Here is a 16,281-nt window from a genome sequence, read left to right on the forward strand (position 1 = left end):
AGAGGAAAGAATCACAAGCTTCTAAGTCCCCACAACTAGGTTGAAATAATAAAGAAAATGCGCAAGTTAGGAAATACCCGGGGTATTTAAGATTCTAAAATAATTAAAATGATTTCCAAGACAGAAGGAACTCCCCACGGGGCCGACGAAATATTTTGTGTGTTAGTTCTCGGGGTCTTCACATGCTTTTCCGGCTTGCCTCCGCGTCGGCGTCATCCGGACTACCTACATAGTAACAAAACATGCGCCAGGCAATAATAATTTCCTCTGACCAGCAAAATACAGATAAAGCCGAGCAGCAACCGACACGGTTCCATCAGGCCAGCCCACTTCTGGTCATTCGGCCGTTCTCTGCCATTGTTCGGCTGCTGATTGGCGTTTGTTGCATCCTGGGGCTTCCTGCGTCATAGGCACACTTTTCCCGGACGGGAAAGTACCGAGGCTGAACAATCTGCGCGCGCTGATTGGCTTCGGACTGCAGCTGCTTGAACACAGGCCACGTGACCATCTGGCTCTTCGTTTCCTACATGTGATTACATTATTCATTATTATTCAAGACCATTATTTAAAAAGAAAACGGCGTTTGCCAATGCTTATACATGCGAGAAAGCTCGAGTAATAAAGTTGTAGTAGTAATAGTGATACATGCAGCTCATATACATATCCATATGCATCTGCATCCAGCAGCTCTCCAAGACTGAGCCCATTAATCCTCTTCCATATTGTCCGTATCGTAGCTGAAGTCATCCGGCACAGGCGCATCTTCTGCGCCCTCTTCGTCCTCGTCGACGGCAGTCAGCACTCCCGCCGCCAATGCAGCGCCGGAAGCCCCGCGTTGTGGCGTCTCTAGGGCGGACACACCAGCAGCAGCAGCTTGCAGGCGATCTTGAAGATCTTGTAATGTGTCTGGTGTCGCAGCCTGGCGGACATCTTTGCTTGCCCGCAGCTCGATCGTTTCCCGTTCCTCGTCTGGGTTCTTGTCTAGGGCAACAACCACACCTCCAGTAGGCTAGTAGCATGTTAGCAACGTATACACAAAAATTGTTTTTACTCTTGATGTAGAATGTAGACGTACCCTCTTGACAGGCTCGTAACGGGGGTCGGGGAATGTCAAGTACTTGAGTTGCGCTGGAAGGACTCGAGACATATTCTCAAGCTCGTACCCAACCTTCTCCTTTTCGGCCTTCTTCTTTTGGCCTTCGACGGGGGCTTCCTCCTTTTCTGCGGCCTTGCTTTCGTCTCCCTCCTTTGCAGCACCCTCATCTGTTTCCATCTTCTCGGGTAGTTGGCCTGAGACCTTGGGTGTCGTGGGCGTTTGGTCGATATCCATGCTCTCGCGTTGTTGTTGTTGCTTCTCTCGACGCTGTGCGCGACGCTTGGCTTGGACAGTCGTCGAAAGAACAGCGGTCTTGACCTTTTCGGGAGCTTCGTCGGCCTTGACTTGCTGCTCAGGTGGGTAGTCAAAGAGGCTGGGCCGTGTGTTGCTGTGGAATTTGAACACGGGCACCTCGAGCTTCTGGTCAACACCGATGACCGCCGTTGGCGTAAAGCTGAGAGAGAGGAAGTGTGCAAGAGGGAACCAGTACCAGTATTGCGTGAAAACCGCAGCTCCAACAATACCAGGCATGTTGAGATTGCCGGTCTGAGTCTGAAGGCTGATGGTACAGTTGCGACCGCCGGCATCAATGATACCTAGAGCGAGGGCGCATCCGAATTTGGCCATGGCATCTTCGTGGCGATCACCAATGATCTTCATCATGGCCTTGCGAATCGATCCGACCTTGGGGTTCATGGTCTCGTTCTGCTGAACCAGGACCATTGCAAGCGAAATCAGAGCTCCTTGCCTAACGAAATCCGTGGGGTCTTTCAACATGGGCTCAAGAAGGTCAATGGCCTCATCAAGACCCGTTCCAGCGCAAGAAATACCTAGAGCCATCGCAGCACCGTAACGAACATGAGGGTTGTAGGACTCTGAGAGCAATTCAACCATACGAGGAACGCTCTGGTGCTTGCGGAAAAGGATGAAACCCAAACTCATGACAGCCACGCGACGAACATCGTCATTGACGTCACTGACGGCAACATGAAGGAGCCTGCGAACAGCTTTGTTGCTTCCTGTGCCGCAGTATGCCAGTGCAATGGTCATGATACCACCGTAACGGAGGTAGGGGTCAGGGTCACCCAACAATCCGTTGATGAGCTCATCGGCGGCTTCCTGTCGGCTGTACATGATCAGGGCCATACCCAGTGCAAGACCCCGAACGATTTTCTCGTGCTGCGTTTCATGAGCATATTGAACCATCTCTTCCAGGAGCTTCATGTTGCCAGTTCCCAGCATGACAAGACCCATGGCCAACCCTACGGCCTCACCATTGAGCGCAGAGTCCGTATACAGAACGGATTTGAGATCCTCCCAGATGCCCTCATCCCCTGTGGCCATAGCAGCCACACCGAGTCCCAAAGCGCCACCATGCTGAACCACTTCTTCTGTCGCCTTCTTAAAGTGGTCACGGATAAGCTCGACAGCGTCGCCACCATGGTTGGCGTAGATCAAACCGTATGCGTAGAGCGAACCACCTTGGCTATAGACGGAGCCCGTACTGCCAACGCCGGAAATGTGTTCCTTGGGGAGGTATGGAGCAAGAAGCTTCTGGCCCTGCGACAGATTTCCTCGGTGGATAACACCAAGTGCAGCAGTTGCAGTGAATTTTGACCAGTTGACAGCCTTACCAAGCCACTCCAGGTTATCACGGAAGAATTTGTCGTGTGTTGTTCCGGCATGCATAAATGCGTTGGAGAATGTAACAGCGTTATGGAAGATCGAGTTCCTAGCTTCGAGGCTATCCCGCACCTTGTTGAGAATGGCAATATCGGCCTTGTTGCTCCGATAAAGGAATTCGAGGTTCAACTGAATGGTCTTGAATCCATCCAAGATGTCGCGGATGGCCTTGAAGGCATCGCGAGCTTCCTTTGACAGATTGCTTTGCGAGGACGACTGGTTCTGAAGTAAAGAATCTGATTCAGTTGCCTCACCTTCTCCCGAATCCTCCTTATCAGCCTCATCTGGTACAAGTTCGGAAACTTGTCCGATAACCTTGTTCAAGAATTCTTGTGTGCTGTTGTCGTACAGATCGAATGAGATTTGGTATGCAACTGCTAGTGACCTAGCATCGCCCTTGTCAACAAGTTGGCGAAGGATATCGGTAGCCATCGAATGTTCATTAAGGTAGACAACACATTTGGCAATTGAGAAATAATCGGGCGAGGGGATGTGGTTCAAAAGCTCCAAAATAAGCTTCAAGATCTATAGAGCCGGTATCTGTTAGCAGTGAAGGAAATTCGTACACGGGTATCACTCGGACAAACCTCATTACGGAAACCGCGCTCTTGGACAATGCCCATGCAAATGTCCAACACATATTCCATCAACTCCTCACCGTGTCTTGAAGACTCTCCCTGCTGTTGCTTTTCGGCTTCGCTGCAACGAAGAATTGCCGTGCGAAGGACATCCAAATTCTTAGCCTCAATTGCGATACCGACAACTTGACGATAGCGTTGTTGCCGGAAGCACTGTTCAAATAATCGCTCAATGACGACTTGAAGCTGCTTCTGGACACCCCTGCTCACAACGAGGGGGGTTTCCTCTAGCTTGGCATCACTCTCTCCTCCGGGGTAGGGGGTGGCTAAACTCGGGTCCTCTTCTCGGGAGAGAAGCGATTTCGATGGAAGGGCGGACTGCGAGAATGGCGTGATAGGAGATGTAAGACTGGCGGAAGTATTGGTGGCGCCGTTAGACGAGGCAGGGAAGGCGGTGTTAAGCGGCACTGGGGCTTCACCGGTAGCCGGGCGGCGGCTGGCAGAGAGTGAGATAAACGTATCGACACATTTCGCTAGATATATGATTAGCCATGTTGGCGGTAGGATGGTCACCCTGTGTGTGTTCTTACAAATAATGGTCTGTTCAAACTCGCCACCGTTGTCCAAGTCCAAAAGTTTACCAGCTCCAAGCGCGAAAACCATGCTTTCGTTATATTCTTGTAGATGATAATATACTTTCGAGGCGACCAAGGCCGCAAGCTCACGCTCTGGGAAGGTCTCGTCTTCGTACAACGCTTCTCTGCAACATGTAGTCAGCATCAAAAAGACATCACTAAACGCAGTGGATATCCACAAGCTATCAAGTTCAGAGAGGATCAAAAGCACAAGGCGTACATTTGGGTAATTGCATCGACGATATCAGTCCAAAGCACATCGACTTCGGCATCGAGGGTCTTCAGCGCAAACACCTTGAGCTCTGGATCAGGCTCCGACAGGAAGCCGACCAGGCCCGAGGCAGATGTGAGTCCAACCATCTCTGAAAGCTATAGACTGTTCCAAGGTAAACAGGGACAGCGGATATGAGAACTCTGTCGCCCCAAAGATCCGGCTGGTCGAGGCTGACGGGGCTAGAATGGAGCAGACAGTTCGACTGCTATCCTCGATCGCAACCGGAGGCAAATACGAAGCGAAAAACTGAAGTCGGACGATGGAGTACCAGTGAGAATATTGCTCAGTCTGGCGGGGGAAAAGTAAGATGGCGAGAAGCCCAAATGGGATGAGAGGTGTGTTGTTGGGGGTTGCGAAGAGAGCTCTAGGCGCGAAGCACACGTCAATGTCGGAGCTGACAAAGTACGTAGCTAGTTGCTTCGGTGATCACGTGATATCTGCGCTGGAAGTCTTGGCAGTGGGCCTGCGGCAGCCTGCAGGCCGATCACGGATGAGGTCACAAGCTAAAGTTGTCGTGTTATGGGATGTCCAGAGCCCAGGTCATGAGAACAAATGAGTTGCTGATCATATTAACTCACCTATTTTTACGAATTGCCCCTCTCCATTGATACTCGTAGCGATGTTGCTTCTTCTTCTATCTATCGGTCACTAATCTCCCCGTTCTATAAACAAACCTCAACTAGGCACGTTCGCGATGTCAACATTATTCTCACACGTCGATATTCCCTTGTCGGATAGACGACTGGCCCCGATGCCGTTTGATGCACGGTCTGATCCATTCGTATATATCGACCGGCAAGCAAAACACCTTCAACGACACATCCAACAGCTTTTGGACGCGCAAAGTGATGGACTGCTGGCTGGTCTCACTGGCCATCCCGACGACGAGGACGTGCTTTCAAATGGAAGCTCCACACCTACCATATCTGCGATAGGTAGTTCAGAAAGACCAACACGTACGATTCCCGTCCGACAACCGCCGAAGAAAAAAATTGGCCTGCGCGCGGCCCGAAGAGGAATACTGAGATCCATGAGTGACCTCCTCACTCTGAGGGAAGAAGAGAAGAAGGTCATTCAAAACCGGATTAATCAAAGACGGAATGTCATCACCGAAGTAGATGCATTTTCAAATAAGAAGAGAGGCCTGGAGAAAACAATATCGGATATGCAAAATGATCGTGATGATAAAACAACCCGAGAAGCGAAAAGGGAAGCGAAGGACCTAGAGCGCGAGATTGAGGAGCTCGAGCTTAAGCTTGCCAGCATGAAGGCTCGTCATCGCCACCTTGTACAGGGAATCGCCGAAGCTGAGAATTCGGCCGAAGCAAAGCTATCATCGTACAAGGAATCTCTGTCAATACTCGACTCTGAAGTGCGAAAGTACCTGCGAAACCCGCCTCTCCAACCTCTCAAGGATGACGCCGACAAACCATCTTTCTACTCATTAAATCCCAAGCGGCGAACACTCGAGATGGCTCGTGATCACTGGCAAGCGGAACAATCTGAGCTGAGAAAAAGGCAGCGCGGCGTCGACCAGGAAATCGCCGCACTAGATGAAGGTGGCCCAATTTGGCAACGCGTGCTTGGTGAAATATCGAATTTTGAGAAGAAGTTAAAGGAAGAGATGCAGCAGTCTGTTATGCTTTCCAAATCACCGCCGAGTGGGGATCAACCTCCGGTGGATCAAGAACGCGGCAGGCGAATACTTGCAGATATGGAGGCAACAACTCGCCGTCTCAAGGAGAACCTCGATATCGCCGAGGTAAAAGACTGGAAGTTACTTGTTTGCAGTATCGGTACTGAACTTGAAGCTCTCAGGGAAGCCAAGGTCATGATTTCGAGCATTTTCAATTTATCCGAAGATACCAACGAAGCGGACGGCAAAGAGTCTCCTAGAGAAGACAATAAAAACGACACGAATACAAGCACGATCACGATCACAAATGACAATACGAACACAACAACTCTTATCGACGATGCTAGCACAAGCGACGACGAGCACGCAGATGACCCTCCAGCTGACCTGCTGAGGGATACAACGCCGAACTTGGCTCCTACAATCACTAGGTCAGAGGATGAGGATGACGAACCAGATCCTGCTTGGCTACTGTCTGACCCTTAGAGTAGTATGGTAACCAATTCTGTTTTGTTTTCTGTTTGTTGTATATATACTATTTTCATCGGCAGTCTGATGTTGATGTGTTGACGAGCGTACTTGTCCTTTTTACATGTACATCACTATCTACATAACATTTGAAATAGATATAATATGCCTAATGATCTACTCTAGATGCGATCCAGATCATTAGACTTGTCAATAAAAGGCATTTTTTCCATTACCCACCACGTTTGCTTGGTACATGATAAAATGCCACTGGGACTGGAGAACCTAGATTTCGGATTAATGTATATCTGACATAGCTAAGGAAACATTGACTTCAGTCGTGCGAAGATTATACGGAGGATCACAGGTTAGATATTCTGAATTGTTTTGGCAAATAAATGGCTAATCTCTAAGAATGTGATTGGCAATGCCATGATCTTTTTTTTTCTTTTTTTTTGGCACTCAAAAACATTGATCCATCCAATTTTATAATGAAATAGCTGTACCAACTCAGTCAAAATGCTCAATTTCTACATACATGTATAGTCAACACTACCTTTTAGGAATATAAGTAGAGGCACATTGAGACAAAAATTATCTAAATATGAAATTGTATTGAATAGCTTCTAGCTACTACTACTAGATTAGAACTACTAATGTGGTGTATTTACTCAAGCAGTAGCTTTATAATGACTTACATAATTCTGCGGTCCTTATAAACAGCTGGGTAGATAGGCTATCAATTGATATCTTTCAACCTAAGTTTAATTGTTTACAGTTGCTCTGTGTAAAGAGCTCTCTCTAACTATGGAACATCTCATTTTTTGTTGTGGTCATTATGTTGGCGGAAGTCCAACTAGGTCCAATTCTGAGTTAGGTAATTGTTATGGTTTTCTTCCAAAGAGCAACTAACCATATTAAGTTCCTACAGCTTCATCGTACCTAACAGCAGAGGGGTTCAACTTGCACGCCATTGATAGAAACAAATGACTGGCTACATGCCAACTCCGTGTCAAGAATACTCGGACTATAGGAACCGCCTAATCTCATAATGTATAGGGTTCATGAAGTGCTGGATGTTGTATCTATTGATGCTGATAAATTCCATAGTTTTCACCCTGGTCACCTAGCCGTCTAACATGGTAGACGACTTAAATCTTTTCATCCAACCGGCTAGTCTGCAAGAAACATATTGGGAAATCTAGCCTTTACCTTTAATGTAATACCACATCCCAAATGAATACCCTGAACTGAAAACAATTGACCCGAGAAATATTCAACCTTTTCATTAAAGGCTTAGATATCATTTGACATTGCCACTCCTCAAATGCTGGGACGGTACGACCGACAGTAATCATATATCGACAAATTTTCATGCGGAAGCTCATTTCTGACAACTTTCGCCATAAGAAATGATTGTCCAATACCCATGGCGTGCCCTATATACTCTAGGTGGCTGACAGCCAATTTTCGATGTAGAGAGTCAGGAGCTGAGACACTAGCTGCCACATAAAGAGGCCATAGTATGGAGTATCCACCCAAGCAACCCCCAGCTCGCGAATCGCCTTCATTCGATGAAGGGGGAGAGAACCGAAGAGAGAGCGAGAACGGAACACTGAGAAGAATATCCACCGAAAGACTTTCAATATTTCCATTAGCGGAATTAAATATGCTTTCCCAGTGAGAAGCGCTTAGTTGTGGTGGTATCCGATCTCGAATAACCAAGTTTACGATAATACGAGCAGTCCGATAGTATGCCCAAATGTTGCATGCCCACATATCGGGATAGAGATGGTAGTTGCCGTTGCAAGTATGGTCAGGTGCTAGGCGTTGACTTCCTGAGTAAGTATGGACAGCGTAGTTCCAACGGGTAGGGAGACTAGAGCTCCATGCTTCAAGTCTTTTATCGAGGTCCTGTGCCCTCTCTATTACTTCAATGTAATAAGGTATCCCATCAGCTTTTATCTTGGCGATGAAGTCGCTGACTTCAGCCACCAGGTTTATCAAATTCTCAGAATGGAAAGTGTCTTCAGACCTGTATAGCTTTACAACTATCGATAGCTCTTTTATCATTTCCGGTACACGGGTTTGGGTTCGAAGACAGTTCGCCATCTAAAAAGGAATCAGAAAACGGGGATCTTTCACAGAAAACTAGGAAAACAAACCACCGCAGCTCTTAGTTGCATGAAGAGCTGGATGCCAGTGAGCGTCCAATGTTGACGAGAGTCCCATATCCGTAAAAGCGTCGCAGCGCCGTTTATATGCTTTTGCCAGTTATCCACCGACTTGGGAGCTGCACCAGCCATCACCTGGACACGAGATTCAGCAATCCGAGTGTTTCAAGGCTTCAAATTGGGATCAAACTTACCTCAAACATCCCAAGTAAAATTACAGAGCTGAGAGTAGTGTCTTCTAACGACATTCTCTCATTCTTGAGAGCCATATTAGTCAGATGTAATGCGGTAGCGTACTCCCCTCTTGCCTCTGCCAGGAGACTGGGTTGGCATGTTGTATTTGCGATGACCGCAAGGCCAATTGCAGATATAGCGCAGCGAACAGCTTTGCACGAATTTGCTTGGCTAGTAATTTGCGAGGTAGTCAAATGCACTTTCATCACAACCGAGTCGTCTGGTGCGTAATTGTGCAGAAAGACACAGATGGACTGGTCGCTCGGGCTCGTAGAAAGGGCATGGCCTATTTGCCATTTCTGATTTCGATTTGGATTAGAGTCGCTAGAAGTACTTGGAAGTCGTTTGTATCGCAAATCTTGGGACTTCCATTTCGCGCTGGAGATGCGGGATTCAATTTTCGTATGAGCTTTCTGAACGACGTCTTGGGATTGATCTCGGAAGTTCAGCTCCATCAGATTGCGATACCCAGGACATGAGAATCTAGCTCTCTGGCACTGGAGGCACGACGGTTCGGTCAAGTCGCACTATATACACATGGATGAGATCAGTTGACCGAAACGTTCAATTTCTAGTAGAGAACCAGCTCGTACCCTAATCTTTCTTTTCCGACAGTTTGCGCAGCCTTTACTAGGCTTTCCACAGTATACCATTTTCACCTGAAGTTTAATCTGTATCTATAGGAATAAGGCATTCAAGTTAGTGAAAAGAAAAATAAAGAAAAAACCTTCTAGCGACTGTGAAAGCTTTTCAACTTGACGCAGTCCAATGCTATCGACCCCGCATTTGGGGATGGCTTTGGTCCTTAATAATAATAATGCTAACTTTATGCTGAGAAACCTTATTTCTGGCACCCTTACTAAGCCCAAATTGGAAATTTTGTGAGGCTGGGGTCGCACCATCTCAGGGGCTCAGAGTCTCAGACGGTTCCGGATCAGCGCTCTTCTATCTGAGGATAGCTCTATGTTTTACTACTGGTACCGTTTCCTTTATAGATTGGTTTCAAGAGCGTGCTACATGTAATGTCTAGTAGGTATTATCGGAAATATAGCGACATAATGTAGATGGCAATACGGGCCAGTATTCTCTTGAATGGTATGTATGTAGGTACTGTACTGTACATAGAGGGCAAATACCTCTTCATGAATATGTAAAGTTCCGGTTGAACATGCCTCTCTTTTCTCTTCCTCGGTCTATGCTGCGCATCTAAGCGGCATTGCTTGTAATACCGAACCACTCGAGATCCAAGGTTGTATTAACAGGCACAGTGTGTCCTACACCAGCTGCAGAGTACGCCACAAACTGTGTTCCGGTACCAAAGACAAGCTGCGTGTATCCCTGCTGCGGCGTGTTGGGGTTCGAGGCAGTCTGTTTGATTCCGAACACGGTTGACCACTGTTTAATTTCCTGGTCTAAATTACTCGGAGAGACAACGGTGTCAGCCGTTCCATGTAGGGTCGCAAATTTGGGCCTGTGACCCTTGTATCCTGGATCCATATTGTACACAATCTGGGCCCATTGTTCGCCAGTCTTGTTAACGTTGCCATTGGCGCACGCAGGATCTGAAAAGATGGGACTGGAACTGGGAGAGCCGGCAAGACAGCCTGCAGCTACGCCAGAGTAGCAGGTCGCGGCAGCAAACAGGTCTGGGTAGAGAGCAATCATGACGTTGGTCATCATGCAGCCAGAGGAGGAACCGGTGACGAAGATCTGGGCTGGGTCAGCACCATATTCGGATATGGCGAACTTGACCATGTTGAATAGCCCAGTGCTGTCTCCACCTCCGAACCTGGTCAGAGAGGTGTTTGATGAGACGTCCCAGCAGCCGTTCTCGTGAAGGCTAGAAGGAAAAACAACGATAAAACCATGTTCATCGGCTTGTTCCGAGTAGTTGTTCAGGTCATTATACAGGCTGCCTGACCCGAAGCAAAAGTGAAGCTGAATAACGAGTCAGCCTAAAATGTTGCATCTCCTGTATAGTTTAGAATAAAAACATCGCAATACACATACCGCGAAAATGACGGCAGGTTTTTCAGCAACATTTCCGGGCTTATAGATCTGCATCTCCAGGCCAGTGGGGTTATCCCCCCAATTATTGACAGTTTCCAGTTGATAACCTCCAAAAGGGAATTTGGCGGCGCACTGCTGGGAGAGAAGAGTGGCTGCGACAGCTAGGCTACCAAAAAAAACTCGAGAGAACATCTTGAAGAGATATATGAATGACGATGAGATGAAAAGAATGAAAGAATTAACCAGTTATTCTCAGCTATTCGAAGGCTCTATCCACTATTTAAATAGTAGTTTCGAAGTAGCTAGAAACTGTGCTGACTATGAGTATGCCTCGGAGGTAGTGTTAGTCTAGGGAATCCAGAGCTAAGGAGGTGAACCTCGTAAGCGGTGATTTAGAGGGTGCTGGAAAGGCGGATAGCAAAACTCTCCTGCAATCAAACTGTCTATGAACGACTTGAACCCACTCGAATCAGATAAGGTGGGGGGAGGAGCCAAAAAGGGTAGTTCTCTCAGTCGTCATTTTGATTCTTAGTACAATGCCGTTAAAACCTCGGTACTCGGTCAATTACTTCGATTTCTCCCGTACCCAAACTTTTCCTGTTGAGGCTCGGAAGCTATCAAAAATTCTGGATGTAGGGGCTACATGTAGATGTCAGACTTTTATTACCACGACACCAAAAAGGGAACCCTTGGTGGGGATTCTGTAGGTGGTAGTCATATCCGGTTGACACTAGATCGCCCTGGGATACCAGTGCGAAACAGCCAATCATGGATCGCAGACCCCGCAAATAAGGGGTTTACTACCCTACAGAGTCCGTTTTAGAGCCTTCTCATGACTCATGAGTCATAACCGACGTTTCATAACCTAAACTAGACTGACTACCAGACTTTTCGGATATGTCGGAACTTGTGTTTCTCATTGTACCTCAAGAATGTTAGGTCTAGACCATCTTAGGACACCAGTGCGAAATAGCCAATTGGGTTGCAGAAACTACAAATAAGCTTATTCTTACCCCACAAATCCGCCATTAACCAGTTTAATGGCTGATAATAAAAAAAGCCAGCACGTTTCATAGCCTGAACTAAACTCCTAGACTGTTGGGATTGCCTACATTTCACTTCCAAATTTCCTAGTATCAACCAACACCAACTGGCAGACACAGGATCTATTGGTGGATTATCCCAATACGAGCCTGGCCAGCGCCAAGTCCGCTTTAATTGCCAACCTATATACTGAAAAAAATTACACACTTTGCGTTGGTTTTAGATGAGGCGCCCTCGTGATTTTCGTCTCCAATGACCAGCTGCCGAGGATGGTAGGTCTACATAGTCCCCGAGTACGACATACGTGGATATAGTAGTCCAATGGTAAATCACTGATACTAGGACGGGATATGTACTTCTCCCTGGAATGTGATGTATTCCAAGGAGGGTCCTAGGGTCTCATGGTCGTTGTTTAGGTGGTGCTTAGTTTGTCATGGATTCGGGGCCAGCTCGAACCTGGGTACATGGTCAATTGGTGTAACTCAGGGTTGCGCAGTAGTGTGAAGGCATGGGTGAAGACCCCACAAAAGCCCCTTTGCGCCAAAGAAATTATATCGGACATATCCTATATCGACCGTCCCCTCATTATGGTGTCGATATTGAAGCCACCCGAGGCATTTCACGTACTATGGCCCGTCGGGTGGAAAGGGGCAGGCCGTAGCACCTCAGTCTAGGTATAAAATGAGCGGTAGAGGCGTTATATCACAACCATCAGAGTTTATTGAAAGATATCTCATCTCTTCCAGTCTCCTGTAACCGCAGTCCTGCTATTTACCCACGCTCCAGCTCCAAAATGAGGTTCCAATTGATGGCTATTGCTGCCGCCTTCGTCTGCCGTGCCGCAGCGATACCACTTCAGCCTTACAGCCCCGAGCTTCATGCCGTCGCAGTCAAGGGCCGCGCCAATTCAGATGAATCGGATGAGCTGCAAGATGGACCCTGCAAAAAGACAACTTTTATCTTTGCGCGTGGCTCCCTCGAGCCAGGTAACATGGTAAGTCTTTGAATAATGTATCCAATGATGTTGGAAATTGAACTTGGATAGGGTTTTGTCGTTAGTCCCCAAGTGTGTGCGGACCTAAAGACTACTCTTGGAGCGGATGCCGTGGCATGCCAGGGAGTAGGACCACCATACAATGCCACCATCGCAGACAACTTCGATCCTCAGAACACTAGTCCTACTGATATCAAAGCGGCAACTGACCTGTTCGACTTGGCCAACACGAAGTGCCCAGACACAAAGATTATCGCGGGTGGATATAGGTAAAGTTCTCCGCCTTGGTTAAGATAGGACAATGCTGGTTCTAATCATCTGTAAATTCGTAGTCAAGGCACAGCCGTCCTGGATGGCTCGATCCAGGCCCTCCCCGCGAGTATTAAAGCCAAGGTCACTGGTGTTGTTCTTTTTGGGTTCACACGCAACAAGCAAGACGGGGGTCGGATCCCCAATTATCCTACCAACCAGACCAAAATATTCTGCGCCAGCGGTGACATTGTCTGCGACGGAGAGCTGATCATCACTCCGGCTCACCTAGGCTATGGCTCGGATGCTGCAGCGGCAGCAAGCTTCCTTGTCTCAAGTCTAAATTAGGGCTGGCTCATGTTTGACTTTCACTAGGATCTTACCTGTGTGGGGTTAGGCTTGCATTTGGAGCTGGAACTCTACTTGTGCCCCGGCCTTGGTTTAACTTTCATTTATTCCCCCCATGTGCCAACCTGTTTTGTTCTACAGTAGCAATAAATTGTTGTAGCTAGCTAACCGAATTCAAATACCTTTCGAATTACTCCTTTGGAGATTATACTTGTGATCGTAAGGATCGTAAGATGTGTAGCTTGGATTGCCGTATGATAAAGTACCATGGTAAATATGAGCGCATGAGAGCTGATAGCCATGGAAGGAGGTAATATTTGCGAGTTTAGTCTAGTTCATAGCCCTCTAGATACTTGGAAAACGAGACCTGGACTTGCGGAGTGAATTCCACTTCGAGTGTCCCCCCCACATGCTGATCCATCCAGGCTAGGTCCCAGGATGGATACACATCCGTTAGGGCTATAACTGCCGTGTGAGGGGAAATCCCATGGGGAAAAAAATTGGCACATGGATGCCATTTTCACGGGCTGGCTCTAGGACCTCGTCCTGAGAACCCAACCACTAAGAAGTATGATATAAAGGTATTCCACCCTCCATTTGCTCACACGTTACTCCGTATCCCTGATCGACCTTACCATGTTCTTTCCTGCCTAAGGTGAATCCAGATGATAGCCTCGCATCAGTATACTCGGCCGCATTAGAAGGAATACAAGGGTTTAACCCCGGCTTCCATTTATTTAGTCTTCGGGTTTCAGCATGCGGCTCTCCAGGTGGCTAGTCTTTGCGTTTCTCTTCAACATGGTGGTGGCGCAGTTGAATATCACCACACAAGCCACCTCGGCACTTCCCCCCTGTGCAGTGAGTTTCTCGTCTCTGTCTGTCTCTGTTCACGAAACCCCCTTAACAGCTCCAAGGTAAACTGTACTGCAAGCACACTCACTCCGGCGGGATGCGCCTTGGATAGCCCTGCAGAATGCTTCTGCACAAACGAGACCATGCGGGCCCAGCTATCCGGCTGCTTACAAACAGGATGCAATCGCAACGACCAATTCGGTAAGTCCTAGGGTCCTACATGTATGCTCCTTATATGCCGTTTTCTTTTAATGCTGGCAATTTCTAGTAACGACAACTGTCCTACAGACACTTATCTGCAAAGGCGTAACACTACCATCACGGGCAAAGAAGACCATCCAAGTTATTACTGTTATGTCCACAATTGCTTTCTTAGCGATTATACTGAGGCTCTGCTCCCGTGTTATTATTTCTACGATTTGGTGGGATGATTGGGCTATCATTTTCTGTGGTGTAAGTCGTATATACCTTATCAGTGGGTTAAAGCCCTAACTAACTTATAATTAGATATGCATGGTACCTATGACAGCCTTCCCACTATACAGTATGCCCTTGTTGCCACTGAATTATGCTCTTGTAGATGGAGGCTAATGGAAATTAGGTATCACACAAGGTCTTGGAAAGCATCTATGGGATATCCCCCCACAGAATATAGACTTTATACTTGAGGTAATCACTCAAGCATACTTAGTTTCTTAAATATGCTAACCGCAAATAGCTGTACTATGTTGCTCAAATATTCTATGCCCTTGTCCAGACTTTCGCCAAAATCTCAATCCTCTTCCTCCTTTTACGAATCTTCCCAGATAAGCGCTTCCGCCTTGTCACAAAGATATTTATAGGCTGGATGATCTGCCAGACTCTTGCATTCTTCTTTTCTGTCACCCTTCAATGCATCCCGATTCAAGCAGTTTGGAATATAACTACAAAAGGTGAATGCATAAATTCAAATGCTTTATTAGTCGCAGGGGCTGCATTAAGCATCTTTGAAGACCTGGTGATCATTGTACTCCCGATACACGAGTTGAAGCGTCTGAATCTTAGCCTAAAGACGAGGTTGGAGGTTATACTTATGTTTGCCTTGGGCTCATTGTATGTGGTTTTTCTACTTATCCTCCCCCGTCCTTTAACAAACATTAACATTGCCAAGTGCATGCATAGCAAGTATAATCCGCCTGAAATACCTAGCTTCCTATGAAATACAGCCTTTGGACTTGGCATGAATGTATCTCTATCCACTCTTCCAGCCTCCTCTACTAACAACGAATAGGGGACAGCGTTGATGTAGTAATATGGTCCATTATTGAGACCTACACCGCTGTGATCTGCGCCTGCATAATAACTATTCGGCCACTACTTTCCAAGTACCTTCCTAGGGTCTTCCGAAGCACGATTATCAGTGGTAACTCCTACAACACATTCCACTCGCTCGGCTCCTAGATGTGACCCTAGAGGATGAACTCGAATAGAAGCGTCGGCCCGGGGATAGGACCAGGTCCCCGATTCTATGATCGAACTCAGAGCCGTGGAGAGCGTCAAGGTGCGGAAAGAAGGTGAGGCTGGAAAAAATATATCACACACTAGTAAAACTTGTTATCACTAAATTTCTTTTTCTTGCTACAACGCTAAATCAAATAAGTATTTTATAAACTTAAACTTACTGCGACAAGGTTAGAACTGGCAATGTAGTGTATTTACTCAAGCCGTATCTTGATAATGACTTAGATTATTACTTTATAAACAGCTAGGTCAATGGGCTATAGCGTTCACACTAAGAGTAAAGCCTTACAGTTGGTTACACCTTCATTAATAAAGATACGACCAACCACAGGTAGAAATAGTTCTAGTACAAAGTATAAGAGTATTAGGTCCTACATCTAACCCAAGACCTCGCAGTGTCAGTTTGTCTCGGTTCTATTAACCTCAGTAGGGTGGTTCTACATGGAGTTGCAAATCAGACACTTTCTACTTTTATCATGATGTGGATACACACAGGGACCGCAAGC

General features: G+C 47.0%; 6 protein-coding genes across 6 annotated transcripts; 3 read left to right on the plus strand and 3 right to left on the minus strand.

Annotated features, from left to right (window-relative positions):
* Positions 1-706: 706 nt before the first annotated feature.
* On the minus strand, positions 707-4,352 carry TRUGW13939_00777 (uncharacterized protein; the record flags this gene model as incomplete). The annotated part of the gene is made up of 5 exons (XM_035483983.1): positions 707-1,009; positions 1,076-3,304; positions 3,367-3,890; positions 3,948-4,117; positions 4,213-4,352. The coding sequence occupies 5 exons, from the start codon at positions 4,350-4,352 to the stop codon at positions 707-709; spliced, it is 3,366 nt and encodes a 1,121-aa protein (XP_035339876.1).
* Positions 4,353-4,960: 608 nt separating this feature from the next.
* TRUGW13939_00778 (uncharacterized protein) lies at positions 4,961-6,388 on the plus strand (the record flags this gene model as incomplete). Its single annotated transcript, XM_035483984.1, has 1 exon — positions 4,961-6,388. One exon carries the CDS (start codon positions 4,961-4,963, stop codon positions 6,386-6,388), a length of 1,428 nt encoding a protein of 475 aa, XP_035339877.1.
* Positions 6,389-7,693: 1,305 nt separating this feature from the next.
* On the minus strand, positions 7,694-9,431 carry TRUGW13939_00779 (uncharacterized protein; the record flags this gene model as incomplete). The annotated part of the gene is made up of 4 exons (XM_035483985.1): positions 7,694-8,482; positions 8,536-8,679; positions 8,739-9,305; positions 9,372-9,431. The coding sequence occupies 4 exons, from the start codon at positions 9,429-9,431 to the stop codon at positions 7,694-7,696; spliced, it is 1,560 nt and encodes a 519-aa protein (XP_035339878.1).
* A 553-nt stretch (positions 9,432-9,984) lies between these two features.
* On the minus strand, positions 9,985-10,980 carry TRUGW13939_00780 (uncharacterized protein; the record flags this gene model as incomplete). Its single annotated transcript, XM_035483986.1, has 2 exons — positions 9,985-10,716; positions 10,789-10,980. The coding sequence occupies 2 exons, from the start codon at positions 10,978-10,980 to the stop codon at positions 9,985-9,987; spliced, it is 924 nt and encodes a 307-aa protein (XP_035339879.1).
* Positions 10,981-12,625: 1,645 nt separating this feature from the next.
* On the plus strand, positions 12,626-13,423 carry TRUGW13939_00781 (uncharacterized protein; the record flags this gene model as incomplete). Its single annotated transcript, XM_035483987.1, has 3 exons — positions 12,626-12,826; positions 12,878-13,095; positions 13,159-13,423. 3 exons carry the CDS (start codon positions 12,626-12,628, stop codon positions 13,421-13,423), a joined length of 684 nt encoding a protein of 227 aa, XP_035339880.1.
* Positions 13,424-14,221: 798 nt separating this feature from the next.
* TRUGW13939_00782 (uncharacterized protein) lies at positions 14,222-15,498 on the plus strand (the record flags this gene model as incomplete). Its single annotated transcript, XM_035483988.1, has 7 exons — positions 14,222-14,281; positions 14,338-14,476; positions 14,544-14,728; positions 14,783-14,819; positions 14,877-14,944; positions 14,994-15,367; positions 15,426-15,498. The coding sequence occupies 7 exons, from the start codon at positions 14,222-14,224 to the stop codon at positions 15,496-15,498; spliced, it is 936 nt and encodes a 311-aa protein (XP_035339881.1).
* Between the last annotated feature and the right edge of the window lie 783 nt (positions 15,499-16,281).

This window comes from Talaromyces rugulosus, chromosome I (genome assembly GCF_013368755.1).
Source record: "Talaromyces rugulosus chromosome I, complete sequence".
Taxonomy (NCBI): Eukaryota; Fungi; Ascomycota; class Eurotiomycetes; order Eurotiales; family Trichocomaceae; genus Talaromyces; species Talaromyces rugulosus.